This window comes from Equus asinus, chromosome 3 (assembly GCF_041296235.1).
Source record: "Equus asinus isolate D_3611 breed Donkey chromosome 3, EquAss-T2T_v2, whole genome shotgun sequence".
Taxonomy (NCBI): Eukaryota; Metazoa; Chordata; class Mammalia; order Perissodactyla; family Equidae; genus Equus; species Equus asinus.
The window spans coordinates 37795224-37815919 of record NC_091792.1 but is presented as its reverse complement, the minus strand read 5'-3'; the positions used below and the strand labels follow the sequence as shown (position 1 = coordinate 37815919).

The 20696-nt window shown below is 32.9% G+C and overlaps 2 protein-coding genes across 11 annotated transcripts in view; one reads left to right on the top strand and one right to left on the bottom strand.

Annotated features, from left to right (window-relative positions):
- The window catches only part of DCLK2 (doublecortin like kinase 2), a 229018-nt gene that overhangs the window by 47287 nt on the left and 161035 nt on the right, over positions 1 to 20696 (bottom strand). The gene's annotated exons all lie outside the window — the stretch shown is intronic.
- Positions 1 to 20696, top strand: part of LRBA (LPS responsive beige-like anchor protein) — a 705137-nt gene that overhangs the window by 663489 nt on the left and 20952 nt on the right. For all 10 annotated transcript variants that reach the window (XM_070504873.1, XM_070504881.1, XM_070504880.1 and 7 more), the window contains 2 exons: positions 5409 to 5564; positions 11412 to 11579. In XM_070504873.1, the coding sequence (XP_070360974.1) occupies positions 5409 to 5564; positions 11412 to 11579 (324 nt within the window). The remainder of the gene's footprint in view (positions 1 to 5408; positions 5565 to 11411; positions 11580 to 20696) is intronic.

Genomic DNA, 20696 nt, shown 5'->3' with positions numbered 1-20696 from the left:
CCGGTAATGTGATGGAGCTCCTTTGCTAGGGAAATTTTCATAATAACAGTGGGGTTCTTAGCAGCACTATGTTGTGAAAAATAAAACTGTAGTGCCAGGGTTTCATCATTAAAGGAGATCAATCCTTTCTTCCTGGACCCTCTGTTCGGTCTGAGGGGATTAATGTGCAATTGCAGAGCAGTTTCGAAGTTGAAATATATTGCCCAGCCAATGGCAGTGTTAAGATATTTGTATTCATTTTCCTAGGGTCCTACAGCCCAATAAATTGCCATTGGAGGTTAAATTTGTTCAGGGGGGAAGAAAGGGAGGAGACCAGAAAGAGTCGTCTGCAGCAGATGACTTAGAATATTTAATTGCTGTTATGCTTTTTCAGTAGGTTAGTTGAAATCTCTAGTTTAGTGTTTTTCATCCTTATGGGTGGGAATTTCAAATGTGACTTCACTAAGAATGTTAAACCTTGATATTGAAGATACTATTCAAACTTTTAAAATAAAAAACTTAATTGCCTAGCTGCAGGGGTATGCCACTAGCATGGATGTTTGGCTTGTAATTTTGTCAAATTTCCCTGGCACAAATAAATTTGTTAGAATTTTTTAAAGTTTTTAAATAAAGCATATGAATAAGCTAATTTATTATTTTAAAATTTAGAGTGTTCCCTATGTGTCTGTCATCTTTTGTCTTTAAAACCAGTGTTTCAATAGAGCACTAAATGGCTCCATTTGCAGATGAACTATCAAGATGAACTCAAAAAACCTTAAGCTCAAAACTAATTCATTTACCATTTCCCCAAATATAAACAGAAATCTAAGAAGTAACTATATGAAAGATAAATACTACTTTGGTTCCTAAATCTTCTTTTGCTTTGAATAGATACGATTTGCCATATATTAAAAAAAAAAAAAATTCTCATTTGGTTAAAGTTTTAAAAGTCAGGAAAATAATGACACCCATTTGCTGTTATTTAAAGCATTATTTCTGAAGTCTAGACTCATTGTTTGCCTTAAAACTTGACAATGAATATCCTATAGTATGAAGTCTAATTAAATAATTCAGCAATTGTAACCCTTTAGAACAGGCATGGGTAAACTTTTTTTTGTAAAAGGCCAGATATTAAATATTTTAGGCTTTGTGGGCCATAGGGTCTCAGACACAACTACTTAACTCTACTGTTATAGCACAAAAACAGCCATAGACAATATATAAACAAATGAGCATTGCTGTGTTCCAGTAACACTTTATATGCAACACCAGGCACAGGCCAGATTTGGCCTGTGGGCCAGTTTTCTTCCATGCTCTAAATCACTGGTCATTAGACTGTTTGCTCCTTTATCCCCTAAAATAATTGTTTAAAACCATGTACCTTCTCACACAGTTTTAAGTTGACATCTGAAAGTTTTTATCACACGTTTAAAACAATTGCAAAGGTTATAATTTCTAGCATAGTGTATAAAATTTTAAATATATCCAGTGAAATCTAAATATTAAAGTGAATTGATATTCAACATTTTCTATATTTAGAAAATGCATTAAAAAACTCTAAGTGGAAAATTTTACATTATTCCTTTGTCATCTTGAATTTATATTTTCATTTTACTTCCCCTATGCAATTTTTATTTTAACTTTTGAAATTAATTACCCTATTATACTTTTCAGCAATAAAAATATGTATGGAAAATTAAACATATGTATATAAATTTAAATGTTAAAATTTCCTATGATCACAAAGCTCAAATTTTTTAAAAAATCTGCATTGTTATCATTACAGATATTATTAATATACTCTATTAAAATTATAAATTTTAATAAACATTATTAAACATAAAAACAAACATTTATGGAAGAACATCTTTAATGAAATTGATGAGGCATTTCCTCCTCAATTACCTATGTATTCATGGACATACATTGTTTATTGCTGAAGGAGACAGGATTTGTCAACAGTTCTATCCTAGTTTTTTTTTTGTTTTTTATGGATGGAAGCTCTGAGGAAAATTACTCACATAAGAAAAGAGATAGGAAAGAGTTTTGTTTTAACAATGTCACTCAAATTGTTGAACTCTTTCTCTGAGTTATGTGACAAAATTTATATAGTGATCTATTATTAAGAATTATTATTATGGTCTATCATCAAATGATCATTTTAACAATCTATCATCAAAACTTATTTTTAATGATCTATCAATTGACGGCATGATTAGATCCTCCCTCCATTTTATTGAAAGCAATGAATTGGAAACCACCTGCCCTGCAGAATGATTTGATACCTTAAGCATTCACTTTTCAGCATCACATCAGTATTTTGAATTGTCCTTTTATTTGGCTCTCAAGAGATTTTTATACCCTGAGGGAAAGCACCATAGTAAGATTCTGGATAGGCAAGAAATATGCCTTTTTTAAATCTAGTGGAAGAAGAGGATGCAAAAGGGCAGATAAGAAAGGAAAACTCACAGGAGAATTCTCAGGCAAATCTATTTCAGGCAAGAGAACATATGAAAGTTGAAGAACTAGAAATTGGTTCCTTTAAAACCATCTGTGCCTGTGTATCCCTTGGGAAATCTTATATTCCCAGGGGTGTGCATGCCCCAGTTTGAAGACTACTTATCTAGACAAATATACCTAATTTTCATTAAATAAAAATACTTTTAGTACTGAATCTCAGGAGGTTTACTAGAGAAAACTGAGATAAAGGAAAGGCAGTTGTGAGACAGGTTATATAGATTAGATGGATGGATGGATAGGAGGAGGTTTGAAATGTTAAATTACAAGTAAGCACTTACTTGGCAAATAGTTCATCTGAATGCTGCAGGGGCATCAGGCCTTACCTATGGGCACTTTGTGGTCACTCAACTCAAAATTATGCACACGCCCAGATCTGTCAAGCTCGGTTCTCCCAAGAGATCATGCCAACAAAAAAGACCAGTGAAAGTTAATATCAGAGGAGCAAAAGTCATGTAAACACTGACAAAAATAAACATTTTTACAATTTTCATGTGGAATGAAGTACTAGAAAGAGCTACCTACTTGTTTTTAATTGCTAGGTTTCTTGGAATTAAAACTAAATTGCATTACATAGCTTCACTGAAGGTGGGATACTAGTGTCTCTCTGTAATACACTATGATACCCGTCAAAGCTTTTCTCATCTGCCAGCAACTTCCCTTTGTGTGGAAGGAGGGAGGAAGTGATCTTCAACTAGAATTCTGCCTTGTGTACCATGGCTGTCACTTACTAACCCATCAATCCCTCAAAAGTATATGAAACCTAATATCAAACAATTATCTAATAATCTTCTATGGTTAAGTTGTGTAATCAGACACTAGCAGAATTTTGCAGTATTTCACATGTATGTGTACGTGTTTGCTATGTTGCGTACCCCATAAGGGCAGGGGAATTTTTTTTTTATTAAGATTATGATAGTTTACAACCTTGTGAAATTTCAGTTGTACATTATTGTCAGTCATGTTGTAGGTGCACCACTTCACCCTTTGTGCCCACCCCTGCACCACCCCCCCTTTCCCCTGGTAACCAACCACCAATCAGTTCTCTTTGTCTACATGTTTAACTTCCACTTATGAGTGGAGTCATACAGATTCATCTTTCTCTGGCTTGTTTCACTTAACATAATACCCTCAAGACCCATCCATGTTGTTGTGAATGGGACTATTTTATCCTTTTTATGGCTGAGTAGTATTCCATTGTGTATATATGCCATACCTTCTTTATCCAGTCATCAGTCACTGGGCACTTAGGTTGCTTCACCATCTTGGCTATTGTAAATAATGCTGCAATGAACAAAGGGGTGCATGGCACTTTTGGAATTGCTGATTTCAAGTTCTTTGGATAGATACCCAGTAGTGGGATGGCTGGGTCATATGGTATTTCTATTTTTAATTTTTTGAGAAATCTCCATACTGTTTTCCATAGTGGCAGCACCAGTTTGCATTCCAACCAACAGTGTGTGAGGGTACCTTTTTCTCCACAACCTCTCCAACATTTGTCACTTTTTGTTTTGTTTATTTTTGCCATTCTAACAGGTGTAAGGTGATATCTTAGTGTAGTTTTGATTTGCATTTCCCCGATTATTAGTGATGATGAGCATCTTTTCATGTGTCTATTGGCCATCCGTATATCTTCTTTGGAGAAATGTCTGTTCATGTCCAAGGGCAGGGGATTTTTTATTTCTCTGTAACCCCAGTGGTTCCCAGCACAGAAGTGGAGAGTAGTTTGAACACTTTTTTCTTCTGTATTACTTTCTAAGCCTTTTATTAAATTGGCCACATTAACTTGGTTATTACATACAATGAATATAATATAGATATTTTTCTATTTTTCAATTTTATCAATAATGCATCAAGTTGTTTTGTTTTGTTTTTCAAAAAAACTGAAGACTATGGTACAAAGAAGCTAATACTTAGATGCAGAAATTTGTTCTGATTTCTGGTACAATCAAGTTCCTTTCATATAAGAACCATCATTTGTATTAGAAAGTTAGTGGTCAAATAGCCCTTAGATCTCTAGAAACAAAGCTTTCCACTTGGTTGGCCTCATAATGCCAAAAAAGGCATCTCAGTGAAAATTCCTTTTCTGATAATGACATACTTGATAGTATATTTCTAGAGGATTATTACTCTCCCCATGTGCTTGACGTCGGTCTGTGTCTGACCTTGTGCCTTGTGACAAACCCCGTCTCAGGTGCTCTGTAGCTCTTTGAAAACACACTGCCAGACTGTCTTGTTTTATTGCTTACATAAGGAGTAAGAAAGTGGCAGTGTGCTGTGCTTTGACTATTTCAATTACAAGTATCTTTAATAAATAGTCATTCTACCCTTTCCTTACATGCAAGTGCAGCTGTAAACAGGGCAAATGGGAGTTAACATCTAGTCAAATTAAAGACCTGTTAAAGCCAAAGTATTACAAGATGCTACAATATTTCAAATATATGGCATTTAAATTCTAATATCTCTTCCTTGTGACAAAAAGTTAAAGGTAATAGATTGTCACAACATGAATCCGTTCTCATGACAATAGATGTAATGAGATTGTCAGAAACACAAACCTAACTGTGATGCAATCTGGAGATTGTAATCTAGTTTGGTCCTGCCCAAGAGCTAGAAAGCATGTTCTGAGAATTGTATACTATTTTTAAATTGTAGTGTGTTATTATTTCTTTCCTCTAGGCAAAATTTCTTACTGAGATGTTGGATTTAGCTACTCACATTCTTCCAACTATTGGATGTGTTTTCCTATTTGGTTTATCAAATATTATTACATTTAAAATTAAAGATCAAATATTCTCATCCTGGAATGTGTCACCTCTCCTCCCTCACCCCCAACCCCCAGTATGATAAACTATAGGATTTCTTTGCGCATGTGGGTTTAATAGGCTTTTTTTCTTCCTCTATTCTCACAGCCAGCAATACAGGAATGCACAGGAGGCAAATTACTGACCTTTTAGACCAAAGCATTCAAGTCCATTCCCAGTGCTTTGTCATCACTTCAGACAACCGCTATATTCTCGTCTGCGGCTTCTGGGATAAGAGTTTCCGAGTGTATTCTACAGACACAGGTAACTTACTTTCTTCATCAGTGAACTAGTGTTTACTTCAATAGCACTGAGAGTCTTAGAATGCTTTCTCATCTTCTTCCTTCCCAAAATTACAGAATTCTAAAATTCGTAAAATAAGGAAAAGACAATTTTCCTCTTTAAAGTAATAATCTACTATATAGTCCACTAGTAAGTTAACTTCAGCATGTTTTTAGGAGGGAGTTTTTATATTAGGTTTGTCTCCCAAGCTTTGTGCTTACAGAATGAATGATTCATTTTCCGAGCATTTCCTGGTATGTAAATACCATATGCACGCGTATGTGCATGATCTTATGGCACATATACATACATTTGGGTGTATTTTCTCACTTTCGTATTATTTAAAGGGCTTTTTCCTTACTAAAAATTCTCATTAAGTAAATTTCTTCGGAGTAGATATCTTGCCTCCACCCAATTCTGCTTATAATCTTGCTGAAAGCTACAGTCATGAAGAAAAGTAGCTGACGACTGATTTTATGTGTGACAGGAGTTCTTGTTAAAAGATAAAAGTTTAAGTCTATATATTCATTTGCATGCATCTCTCTAAAGGACAAATCAAACTCAACTCAGTATTATTACAGGAGATCCAATCCAGTAAGTGTTTATAAATTTTTGCATGTAAGAAATTGAGAGACATTGAAAAACTTAATGAAGTCTAAAGTATTTTAGAAACTGTTAGAGGATGAAATAAACTTAGTAAATGTGTAGTTAAATATTTAAAATAATTAAAATTAGATATTAATGCATTGGACCTTGATAGATACTGTGGAATGAGATATTTCAACTAAAACAAGGATCTACAAATATCTTGATTAAATGTTGTGGGAATAAGAAATTCTTTTTAATTGAAGTTTCTAGTTAATTGTTTTATAGTAAATCTTCTTTCAGTCTTGTTAATGATCTTTCTAAAATGTGTGAGTCCATGCTCCTGCCTTAGTCAGTATACTGTATTGAAAAATTAATTCCTAGGTATTCAAAGAGTTTGTCCTGGGTATACTTTGATGATCATATTGTAACATAGCTATGAGAGAATAGGGAAAAATAGTTGAATATGTACTGTTCATAGAATAAACCCCAGAAGTTATTTTTAGGCATGATCTCATTTTATTTTTGTTTTATGGAATTGATGATCTAGTTTTCTTATAAATTTGCATCTTTATTCTGTAGGTCCAGAAAGAAAACATCATCATTCAAGTCTTTCTGTGTAATTGGGCTTTTACTTAGATGTTTAGGTCTATGAGGCTGATTACTGTAGAACGTAAAACTCCTCTAGAATTCTTTAAAAATGCAATGGGGATCTATAAGTTTCCCTAAAATATATTTATTATTATAATGAATTTTCTCTGAATCAGATTTAAATTTTAACCTTTTCTTTCACTGTGATGGTAATGACAGCCTTAGCATTATTTTACCACAAATTGTGCTTCCTTTTTGTGTAAGCTGTGAAGTTAAAATTGTTAAATCTTCTCACAAGATTTTCTTAAACATTCTTTTGGATTGTATGTTGTTTTCTTACACATTTAAAAAAATTATTTTTAAATTCACATGCAGTAAAACTCATTATTTTTGGTTTCTAATTCTGTTAGTCTGGGCATTGTAGACAGTTGCGTAACCCCCACCACAATGAAGACGCAGAGCAGCTCTGTCACCCTGAAAAGTCCCTGTGCTGCCCCTTTGTAGTCCACTTCTCCCCCACCTCTAACTCTTTCACCCACATTTTCCTCATCTCTATTATTTTGTTTTTTCCAGAATGTCTTAAAGCGAAATCATATATGATGTCAATCTTTGGTTTTGACATTTGAGGTTTCTTGAGTTCATTGACATTCCATAACATTTTAAAAAGGCATTCAATATTAATATTTGTAAAGTAAAGCTAACCTCACTTTATATAATGCTAATAATTAAAATAATTCTTATATTCACACAGTTCTTTAGAATTTACTAAACTCTTTCACATACGTGTTATTGTTTCCGCTTCACAGTAATTCTGTCAGACAGAACAGGTGTCCTTATCCCCATTTTTCAGAAGATGAAACTGAGGTTTAGAAAGGTTAAGTAACTTGTTGAAATTTGTATAGGTAATGGTGATAGAACTAGATGTTGGAGCCAACTCTTCTGACTTCAAATGTGTAGCATTCTTTGTGCTTATGCCATGTCATCTCATACAGGTGTTACGATCAATCTGTCAATTATCAGTTAATTTTGAAAACACTATAATTTACAATACTAAGTTCCTACTACGTCTGCCATGTTACTTTAGACTTAATGAACTTTTGATAATATTCCTTTTTCTCTTTCCACTTTACTGTCTTTTAAAATGTGTGTGCCTATGTATGTAAAACATTTTCATAATAAGTACCCTTATGTTAAAATTCATTTCGGTGGGACTGACTTAGCTTGTACATTAAAAATATTTACACTTGCCAGAAAAGTTGTGAAAAAAAATCTCAAATGATAGTCCGAGTATCTTTCTTAATATCTTACATACAAACAAACTTTCATGCTAGTTTTATTTAAAAGAACTTCATTAGGGTAAATATGTGTTTGTGTTTTTATGACAATAAGAATATTAAATATTTCCTCTTAAGTTTGGCAGAGAAGCAAGGGAAAAATTGTATGATCAATAATATATAATGGCAAAGCTATCACAAGTGTTGAATTCAATTATATTTTAGCACATAAGCCAAAAAAAATCCCTCTCTTATTAGATTTGGGGTGGGTGGGGGGAGAAACATGGTTGTAACAGGAAATTCTTTAAACATAAATCATGTTTTCGGGACACAACCAGAACAGCAGAGGCAACAATAAAACCTTCCTTCGGCAGTGGGAATTATTTTCAGGCCGCATTTTAGATCAGTGGAGCAGAGTCCTGAGCTTGAATTTTTTTTTATTTGTAGCACAGCTGTCAAATAAAACATTAACTAGAAAATTTGTTCTGTCAAAAAAGGGATATTCTAGTGCTTGTGGTAATATTTGATATTAGTGTGTGGAGAGGTGGACTGGTATTAAAGGAAACAAAAAATAAAGGTTGAGGAACACTTATGAGATTATCAGAAAATAATTTACCAAAAAGAGAGCAGGAGGAGTGAACCTCAACCTCATAGCAATAACAAATATTGCTGAGGAAGGATGCCAGAACAGGAAAAAGTAAACTTGAAAAAATAACATTTTCCATGATGAGGGATGGTAATCAGTCTTTGGGTGGTGAACACGATGTAGTCTACACAGAAAGTGAAATATAATGATGTACACCTGAAATTTATATAATGTTATAAACCAGTGTTAGCTCGATTTAAAAGGAATAACATTTTCCAGAGTTAAGCCCAAGTATAAACTGTAGAGAATAAAGTTAATTTATATTAAAATATGAGACCCTTTAGATGGAAATAGTTAAACGTCACTCCCTGATTTTGATCTTCCCTGATGCCCAGTCTAAATTTGTTCTTTCTTATTATTCTCGCTGATTCTACCTTGTTCTTTCCTTTTATAATACTTATCGCTATTCATAATTATATGTCTGTTTGTGTTTGTTTAATGTCTGTCTGCCCCACTAGACAGTAAATACTCTGTGGGCAGGGACCATGTCTATTTACATGTCTACTTACCACTAAATACATGTGAGAAGGCTTAATACTCGGCACATAGTAGGTGCTTAGTAAATGTTTGTTGACTGAAAAATAATTGTGATAACTTTTAGGGCAAAAATTAAAATACTAGGAAATTTTAGTTAAAAAAGAAACCAGCTGCTCTTTTGTAAGCCTCTTGGTGCACGGGAGCACTTGGGTTTCCTCTGCGCCATATACCTCAAGCACCTACCTAGTTGTAGGGATTTTGCTCATCCTCACTCTTACAACCCTCTGAGGTGATGCATATCAAATCTTAAATAAACCTATTCTGATAACCTGTTTACATCACTCCTGTAGTTTCCATGCTCTCAGCATTTAGGTATAGGCTGAGGCAGAAGTCACTGTACATATTCTGGGATCAAAAATATAAACAATATGGTGGGTTCAGTTTCTTTCAGTAGTTAAAACTCACTAATTTAACCTTCAGTTTTATAATTAGTAATAAGAGTGCATTCAGCTAACTAACTTTTGTCTTATCATTAGGAAGGCTGGCCCCTAATTTGACCCCATCCATTTTACCACTAAACCACTCCACTTTCTTCTTCATATTAATTGGAAATGATGTGAAAATTATTACACTTTTTTATATTTAGTTTTCTCCCTTCCATTTTTTATTCTGAAATGTCTTGAATTCTTCTTATGATATTCTTTATTGATAAAAGCTGATTTTTTAAATGAAATGTTTTTATGTCAATTTAAAAGGTTAAAGATTCAGACATGAACATTTTTAACATTTACCAGTTAAAACTACCTGCTTTAACTAAAGTTTTTATTCACAGGAGAAAAAACATACTTTATTAATTTTGCAATTTGAGATTGAAATGAATCTGATTTTAAAGTTACTAGTAGTAGGCTAAGTGCAAGAGTGGAAACACTGTATTTGACTTTCCATCTGATTTGGATAAAGTATGTTTCAGTATTTTGTTTCTAAATTCTCTGCCTTTATAATAAGCTTCAGGTTTATTAAAGTCAAGAATTTAAAAAGTTTCACGTAAATACTTTTTTAGTTATATTTATTATCTTGAAAAGTTAAATATACTTAGATGCCAATACTTAATTGAGACCTTAAGCTTTTGAATAGGTTATGGTGTGTTCCAAGTTAAACACATACACTTTTTAGGCATATTAATTTTTTTTCAGCCTAGTGGTCTTTTTTCTTGAACATTTGAATTATATTTTTTTATGACCCCACTGAAACACTTACTAAAAAAAATCATGCTGAATATTAAGGGTAGACATTCTGTGACATTCATTAGATCAGTTGAGATTCTGTAGACACTTCAAAGGAAAATGTTAGCTAGAAACTACAGGGATGGGATGGAAGGGCTGGTACAGATATTTAATTCTTTAGATAAATTTGTGTGAATTATAAACACCACATCTGATTAAACAAAGAATTCTAAAAGATGGGAGCTTAATTTTTTCTCTGATACCATTATGTGAATAATTCACCTGTGTGAAGCCCTAGATATATAGTCAGTTTACTGGATTCCTCTCTCCTATCCCCAGTTATTACTGTTAGATAAACTGCTGTCATCTTAATTTCATCACCCCCCCCAAGGAATTTTCATCATTCAGACAATTAAAACAAGAAAAGTATAACCTGACTCAAATTGCAATCACAATATATCAGTCCTTTTATCAGCACTTAGTTCATGTAATCCCAATTTAAAAAACAGCAGCTCTCCAAAGTGACTTATATTGTCCTTGTATAGATCACTTTACAAAAGAAGACGAAATACACTAAATCTTAATTCAGAGATGGGTTTGTATTAGTGAAATCTGAATTATAGAGTACTTAACAGAAAGGCAACTAAGTTTTATTTTGAATCAGATAGAGTAACTTAAGAAATTGTTGAAATGATTCCGAATAAGGGTTCTCCGGGGCCTGCTTTAATCAGTAGTCATGAATCATTTGTAATTTATAGTAGCCATGTATAATGACACAGTGTCATGGTCCTCAAACATTATTAGTTGAAATAGTTTTAAGTTATGTCTTTCAAAAATATTATCACTGCTCAGTTGATTTTTTTGCTTTTGATATTCAAAGAAAACTTTTAGATTGGACTAGATCAAATTTTATTATAAAATCTGAATTATCAGAATCAGTTAATACGGGTTTATTATCTTATAAGTTAACCGGTCACTGGAAATTTAAAAAAATTTTAGTAGCAATTTTTTAAAAAACTGTTTTGCATTTCAGGAAAATTGATCCAAGTGGTGTTTGGCCATTGGGATGTCGTCACTTGCCTCACTCGGTCTGAGTCATATATTGGGGGAAATTGCTACATTCTCTCAGGGTCACGTGATGCAACCCTTCTGCTCTGGTACTGGAATGGAAAAAGCAGTGGGATTGGAGATAACCCAGGCAGTAAGTACAATTTATTTTATAAGTAAACTTTTGCAAGTGATATATAACAACATTTTGCAGAGAGGTGAAAGTGAAACTGAAATTATCAAGCAGTTTTAATTTCTTAGTTGTAATTTAAGAAAGGTCTAGATAGCCTCGTTATTAACATTTTGTGACAATTGATAATTCAAATCTAAGCATGAAATCTCATTTTTCATGTTATAAGTTATACTTATGATCTGAAAATGCTAGTTCTTCATTGGAAATGGCTGTCACCAAATAAAATAGAGGTGTTTCATTCTCAAACAATAAGATATAACATAAAAGAGCAATCACATATTATCTTGTTTATTGAATTCATATTTTAAAGGAGCAAAAGAAAAATTAATTTCATGGAAACAAATCAGTCTTTGTAAAAATAAATATGCTTTCATTTACATATTAAAAGATAAAACAGGTCATACATGGCCAACATGGAATATTCAAATTGACTCTTGGTTTTTCAGATGGGAAATGAAAATGTTCACCAACAGCCTTAAACATCTTTATGAAACTATGCTGAAGGCACTAAAACAAAAAATGTGTAACCATTTAAAATTGTAATTCACAGAAGGCAAAAAAGGAAACAGCTACCATTAAAACCAATCGCACACAGCTGCAGAAAAGAAATGGCTTTAGAAAAACACATTAAGAAGTAGGAAAAAACAATTAAAGGGACCACCTGAAAAACGAGAATTTAATTAAAATGATTATGACAACTCTGAAGAGTTCTTGCAAGAATAACTTTAGATTTTTACTTCATAAGGTAGAGCATTTTAACTGCTCTTAAATATTTACAGTTTCTTAATTTAAAGCAAGTTGCAGTGTATTTGGTTAAGGAAGGATCATGTTGTTCCTAATTACTTTACCTGAATACTGTGGTACGCACTTCTGTCACTCTGCCCCAAATTATGCAACAATCTGAATATGTTTAAGGCCCTCATATTTTGGATTGACTTCTTAAAGCTGTGCTTATTAAATGTATAATATTTGTGTGAAAGTGAAACCTTTTTAAAAAAATTTAGTCAAAAGCTAGTACAATTTTAAAAGAAGTATATGCAAAGTATTTTATCAAAGCTGTTTCTGCTTTGTATGTATTTTGTTTGGTTTGGTGGGTAAACACAATTTTTATTCAGTGAACCTCTAATATATATTTCTTATTTTAATCAAAACAGGGATAATTCCCTACACAAATAGAATATGAAAAATAACTTTAAGGCTGTGATGCTATGGATAATAGTCTTTGCAATCAGAGCAAACTTTGTGTGTGTCTATATGGGGGAGGGTGGTGTGTACCTGTGTGTATTTCACACATTTACACAGATATCTCCATTTTTATATACAATTACAATAAAACTTTAAAATGCATAAATTTCAGGGATTTTGTTTTTCACATTCTTTTGAAAAGACTCCATGTCCGTTTCATTATGGACCATTACATTCTGTTCCTTCTTCCTTTCTGGCTTTTTAGGATAAGTGACTGCTTTCAATTTCTTTTTTCCCTGTTTCTGTAAATTCAGTTATTGAGATTCATTAAATTATCAAAGACAAACGCAGATATGACATAGATAATAAATATACCATTTTGTTATTTATCTGAAAGTATTTAGGAATAACCTCTGCCTTAAAACAGTGTAAGATGTTTCATGCACATATAGCACTCAAAATGCAAGAAAAAAATTTTTGTTTTTTTTTAACTTATTTGACCTAATCATGTTCTATATGTCATTACCATATATATGTGTATTCTGAGAAGTAGCTAAAGGCTTATTAGCTATACTTGTATGTAATTGTTACGTTTCAGAAATTTTAAGTGTATTTAAAACTAGAAATATTCAGCTTTTCCAGAAGGGAGAAATATATTTATATATATTTAAATACCTTGTAAATCACCCTAGAGATGGTTTTTACATGCATGTCCTCTAAAAAAATGAATCAAGTAGGACTGACCAAATCCTGGAGTTTGGAGTAAAACAAATCTAAGTTCTAAGCTTTGCTGGGTCCTTCCATCTTGTCTGTAAAATGAAAGCAACAATAGTAACTGCCTTAAGGTGTTATCAGAAGCACAGGATGCTTAGAGCAAATAAATCACCACACAAACACCATCTTGTTGGCATTAGAGTATATATTATAATGTTATATTTTTCATAAAGCACTTCATCTGTACCCTCTCATTGTCTGCAGTATGTTGGACATTAACTCCCAGTATGCTGGGATGAAAAGAAAAAAATAAAATAATAACAGCACATCTAACAAAAATTTTAGAAAATTGTAATGTATCTTGACTAAATTAAATTACCTTTCTCAAAGTGAAACTCATCCTTTCTGGCCCTTTTATAATGTCTGATATCCCAATTTAATTTTGCTTTAGCTTTAAAGGATGAATCTGGGAGAAAGACAAATAGGTACTTTTTCATATAATGAGAATTTCCACACATTAGAATAGAAAAATGAACAAGCCAGTCTATGCTTTTCAAAAGAAAATGACAAACAAAAACAAAGACATTTTTACCGCTTGTGAACTGTTTTAAACGTTCGTGCAACCTGGTTCGGATTTTATAAGCCTCTGGCTCTTTGATGGCTCCACGATGCAGCCGCTGAAGTCAGCTTTTCAGATGAGGAATTTTAGGTTATGCGTATTCCTAACATTGTATCTCTTGAATGCAATATAAGTGACCTTTAAGAAATGGTCAGGCTTTTATATATATATATTCAATGTGGTTTAAAAATGCGCACAATGCCTCAACTTACATTTTTGAATTTGGACTTAAATAGGTTAATTAAAGAAAACTAGGCTGTAGCTTTTTCTGCATTTTATAGGTCTCATTCAAATATTTAGTTTTTTTACTTCAAAAATCATGCAAATAAGCTAGTAATTTTACTTGCTAGAGTGATAATCCTTACACCATTTTCTACAAATCTAATATTAGTACTATTTGTAAAATTGATAGCTGTATTACTGTTTCTTTAAAAACCATATTATCCAATATTAAAATATGCATCGCTTGGGCGAAATCAGGCTAATGCAAACTGGGTAAAATCTGCATATAATATAACTTGGGGCTTTTAAAAGGATGCACGTTTTATGAAATCTGCCTACATTACATGGCAAAAGCCTCATTTTCCTGTGTAACACATAGTTTTTCATCTTTGACTCTATTGTCTTGAGATAGTTATCTCCCGTGGAATGCAATTTTCTTAATGAGAAGAAAAATTGAGATAGGATTCCATTTAGTTGTGGATTTTTTTTTATAAATTAACCAAGAACATTTCAACGAGAACTGTTTTCTCCATGGAGGTATCTCTCTCTCTGCCCTGGTACTCTTTGTGTTTTAGGACCGAATCATTGTCCACCAAAATGCTTTTCCTGAAATGCTCATTTTCCTTCAGAATAATACTATCCAGGCTGTACATTTCCAAATTTGGGAGAAAATGTTCCCCAATGCATTTAATTGACATTTAAATACTTTAAACTTTGAAATGATCTCATAAGCAAGATGAAAATTTACAGAATAGTTTTCATACTGTATTAATAGATCATCAATTTAAAATTAAATGCTTATGAAGCATTTAAATGTAAATGCTTATTAAATATTTTTGGGTATCTGGGTAATATTTTTAAAGCCACAGTTGAATAGCTTTAGAAGCAAATGGTTGCTGACGGTGAGACTGCTGCATAGATTTGTGTGTGTAGTATTTCAGTAAAGTAGTTTTCCACTCTCACATTCTGTTTTTGATTTGATGGAAAGGTGGCATTTTTTTTTTCTTCTTTGCAATGAGACATGCTAATCTATGTCAGCTTTCTCCTCTATGGGAATGGCGTCTACTGAAAAAAGAAAACAACTATTTAAGTTTTTTTCATAACAAGATTCTGTTCTTTAAGAATATTTCAGCGCCGTTAATTAGAAAGAAGGTTTTATTAACCATAAGGCTAGCACTAACAGACCACAGAGCTGTTTTTTAAAGTACTGTATGCCATAGCTGCCCTGCTTTTTCTCTGTCTAAAACTTCATTTTGTTATACTCTCATCAATCATTTAAGTCATTACCGTAAATCCTACTGTTGTTAATTTTACTAGTATCACCCTAATGAGACATTCCTGCTATAATTAAAAATGAATTCTAACTTTGAGGCATTCTAAATTTTTTTTTAATGAATTTAGAATGATCTTGCCATATGACCATAAATACCACTGATATACATAGACTACTCATCAAGTCTATAAGAAAAGTAGTATCATAACATGTCCAGGTGTGAATTATTTACTGGTTGCCTCTGTGCACATGTGTTTATGCATATGTATATTTTTGTGAACATATTTAGGAATTATGTTCTGTTTGTCATAAAGTCTAATATGTTTTACTGAAGCTACTGATAAATCCTTATTCTTTGTCTTGCCAAAATATACATGGATGTAACACAAACAGTATTACTCTCCATAAGTAGGTGTCCTAGAGCGCCATCTGCTGGATGCATCGGGAGACTTAATGTTGGTAAATGTGAAGATCTGTGCTTGATAAGACAGGTGAACTTTGTTTTTAATTGCCTGTGATGTATTATTTATGGATCACAGATGTCAAGATATATACATTTGTGTTGAGTTGTATGATTTTATAAAAGAAATCACTTTCTTCCTTCTTTTGCCCCACACTAAACTGGATTTGGAACTCTATAGTAAATATTTTGTTTAAGGAAAAAGCAAGCAGATATATCCCTAATGAAACAAAGCATCACTGTTTGTCATGAGATAAACTCATCTTACTGATTGCAGGTCTTCAGTAAGCTACATTTGGAGAAAATTGTTTTGATGACATTTTAACTCTAGGTTCTTTATGTTCACTAGATTCTGAATATGAGAGCAATGCTTGAAACAAGTAGCCTTTTTATACCTGAGATATGACTCTTGATCTAATTCTTTGTCAAGAACATGAGTTCTTGTCTGTATTTCATCCGGGGCTTTCCTTGTGGCCCTACTTTTGCTGTTCACCATCACACTAACACTAAGACTGCCCTGTATTTTTCTTTTTTTTCTTGAAGACTTCATCAAGCAGGGTTTGAAGCAATATGTTGGCAGTGTTCAAGTTCAGGTGACATTAAAACTACATCTATGAAATTCTCCAGAAGGTCCAGGATGTTTAGTGCTCCATGATGTAATGCAGGCCTTCAAGTTCCAGCAAAACAACTCTGTATTTACTGCTTGTAACTAATAGTAGATGTGGTAAAAGGAATTATATTCATATGGCAAATGAATACAACCTTAATGTTCACCATATGCAGAGTGGTGGGGTGATGTGCCAATATATCACATTTATTTACCTTGTTTAGTTGCAGAGAAAAATGACTATAGCATTCAGCCCGTAGGCTATAGCCATATAAATATGAGAACAGAAGAACTAATGATTTATGCCCTCAAATTGAAACTGAGTGTCTTCATATGTAGACTTTAATAGTGCTACACAAAAGAAAGTTGTTTAATACTTTGTGCTCAAATAGGAAACTTAATTTCAAACAATTACTAGATTTAATCTAAGAAGGTACAAATTCTCTCTAGTCAATTAAGTATCACCCTATAGGTTCTTAAAGGAGATTTTGAATGTCTAATTTAAGAAAGACTGAATATACTCTGAAATTGCAGGCTGCTGCTTCTCCTCCTTTTTTAAACCTAAAGGCAGGTATCTTCTGCTTTTAGGATATTGCTTGAGTGTGTGTGTGTGTGTGTACATTATGGTAGAACTACTAAGGATACATTTAATTAAGACCTCCTGGAACAACCTATCAGACTGACTTTACCACCTTCCAGAAAGTTTGTTTCATTAGAGAAATTGTATGACAGCTTTGTATGTATGTACCTCATATTGTACTTTAGATATTCCTGAGAATTTGTGAAAAGAGACCCATTTTTATATGAAATTAAGTACTTAAATGCCTCTGATTTCTTTTACGATTGCCCTATTTTTTAAAGAAATTTTTCTCACATTCAAATAGGTTCAGTCAGACTTCAGATTTTGGATTTGAAGTGTTTTTAGGTAGGAAACAAAATCCTTAGAATTCTTCCTGCCTTTGTGGCTTAGGGCTTCATGACTGTGGGGCTTTTTAGCTTTTATTCTTGTAGCTTGTAACTTTCTACAGCTGAGAGATTGCTTTATTTCCTTGGGGTGAGTGGGGTCAAGATGTTTTGTTTTTTAAATTTAGATGTAACTGACATATAGCATTATATTAGTTTCAGGTGTACAACATAATGATTCGATATATGTATATATTGTGAAATGATCACCACAATATGTCTAGTTAACATCCATCACCACACATAGTCGCAAATTTGTTTTCTTGTGGTAAGAACTTTTAAGAACTACTCTCAGCAACTTTCAAATATACAATACAGTTATTATTAACTATAGTCACCATGCTGCACATTACATCCCCATGATTTATTTATTTTGTAAGTGGAAGTATGTACCTTTTGACCACCTTTACCCATTTTGCCCACTCCCTGCCTCTGACAACTGCCAATCTGTTCTCTGTATCTATGAGTTTGGGCTTTTTTTGTTTTGTTTTTCTTAGATTCCACATGTAAGTGAGGTCATACAGTATTTATCTTTCTCTGTCTGACTTATTTCACTTAGCATGATGCCCTCAAGGTCCATTTTGTCGCAAATGGCAGAATTTTCTTCTTTTTTATGGCTGAATAATATTCCATTGTATATATACCACATTTTGCTTATTCATTCATCCGTCACTGGACACTTAGGTTATTTCCATGTCTTGGCCATTGTAGATCATGCTGCAGTGAATATGGGGGTGAAGATATCTTTTAGAATCAGTGTTTTCATTTCTTTTGGATATATAGCCAGAAGTGGGATTGCTGGATCATATGGTAGTTCTATTTTTAATTTTTTGAGGAACCTCTATACTGTTTTCCATAGTGGCTACACCAATTTACATTCCCACCAACACTGCAAAAGGGTTCCCTTTTCTCCACATCCTCACCACCACTTGTTATTTCTTGTCTTTTTGGTAATAAACATTCTAATAGGTGTGAGGTTTTATCAGGAGTGAGGTTTTGGTTTCTCATTGTGGTTTTGATTTGCATTTCCCTGATGGTTAAGTGATGAGTACCTTTTCATGTACCTGTTGTAGATACCTATATGTATGTAGAAGATGTACCTATATGTACATCTTCTTTGGAAAAATATGTATACAGATTCTCTGCCCATTTTTTAATCGGACTGTTATTTTCCTATTGAGTTGTATCAGTTCAAAAGTCTAATGATAGCCAGCAAAATGTTGCAATGATTATTTATAGGTAGTGGAATTTGGAGGCAGCTTTTCATTTTCTTCCTCATAACTTACTAAATTATGTGAATGCTTTATTGTGAGCATGTATTTGATAATCAGAGACAATAAATTTTGGGGGCAAAAATACCTAATTATTGTAACGTACCTTCACTTCCTGCTCTAGGCTTCTAGATGTTAGTAGCTGTATCAGAATTTATATGGATTGTCAGGGAAGGTTGGAAAGTCTAAGAAAAGGAGGAATGTGAGAAATCAAAGTATGATTTCTAGAAATTAAGGTGTATTTTTTCCTTGACAAGAAACAAAAATAATGAGATCCATCTCTAGTTGGCATTTATGCTGCATAGGATCAGATGTTAGACTTTTTCTGAAAAGAGTGCCTGCAACAGAGGGTGAAAACATGCATTATTCTACTACTACTGCTCTTACTACTACCACTTGTGTTACTAGATGATACTTTCTGGGTACTCACTGCATGCCAGGCACCATCCTAAGCACTTTACATAGTAGCTCATTAATCCTCCTAGTAGTTCTATGTGGTAACTGTTATATCCTTGTTTTATAGATGAGGCACAGAGTGAGCTGGGTCTTGAAGCTCCTAGATCTTACTAGAACTATGAGAACTTGCCCATGGGAGGTTACATAGCTAGCAATGCTGAGCCTGGATTCAAACTCGGGCACTCTAGGCCAGAGGTGCCGGTCTAAACCACTAAACAATTGTAGGTACATACTCACACAAACCCATTTTCTAATGTAGTCATAGAAGATAATTCCATTGTCATAAACTTTTATATATGTATATCATAGAGGAGAAAGGTTATAAAACAAGAACTTATAATTGATTTTTGTACCAACATTATCTTATCTGGCGTTAATAATTCTAATACTATTTACAAGAGGAAGCTACCAAAATTTACTGTCAGTTGGTTGTCATGCCCTAAATGCAGCTTTGGCTTATTTTGTAGCCTATATGTTTAACCAAATTAACATTTTTTTCACCAAAGAGACCATAATGAATGGAGAGGAGAGAGAAGGGTTGGTGGAAACAGGATGAGCAGAACAAATTTTTGCGTGATTAAAATGTAGTGTTATAATTCCCATTGAAAAATTAGGAAGTTAATGGAAAGGTTTAAGAAACATTTAACAGCCAACCTCATTTCTGCTTCAGAAAAGCCATTTCCTTTCTTGATTTACCATTATGGCAAGCCACATGAGAAAGCTTAGTATTCAAATTTCACGGTTTTTTTCCTCAATGAATGTTTTGTAGTAATTAAAATGGAACAAAAAGCATGTGCAAAACAAAGTATCCATCTTTAGGAAATGACTGGCATATATTATATAATACTTAGTTTTTTTTAATGTACATACATTTAATAATTTAATTATATATTTAGGCTCTTAAATTTATATTTTCTTTCAAAACAAGTACTGTATTGAAATGATTTTTTTTTTTTAACAAAGCCAGGTTTCAGATTCTGTTTTACCTCTCTGAGAGGGCAGATGGTATTAGATTTTACTAATGGGGAAAATTATATCAGTTGTGTTTATTTAAGGGTTTTATTAATTGATGTTAAATATTCATTTTGTATAAAATTCAGTTGTAATAAATAATTGGGACTTCAGTACAGCTTTTTGACCTTTCCACTTATAGACATTTATAATTATAATTAGGAGGTTTATAGTAAGGGCGACAAAACTTGATCCAGTGACCATTTAAAATCAAGTCATTTACAAATACAAGACCCTGTTTGTGTTCCCCTCCTTTTTCCCATAGTGCATTGCACATTATACCCCAAAAATGTTATT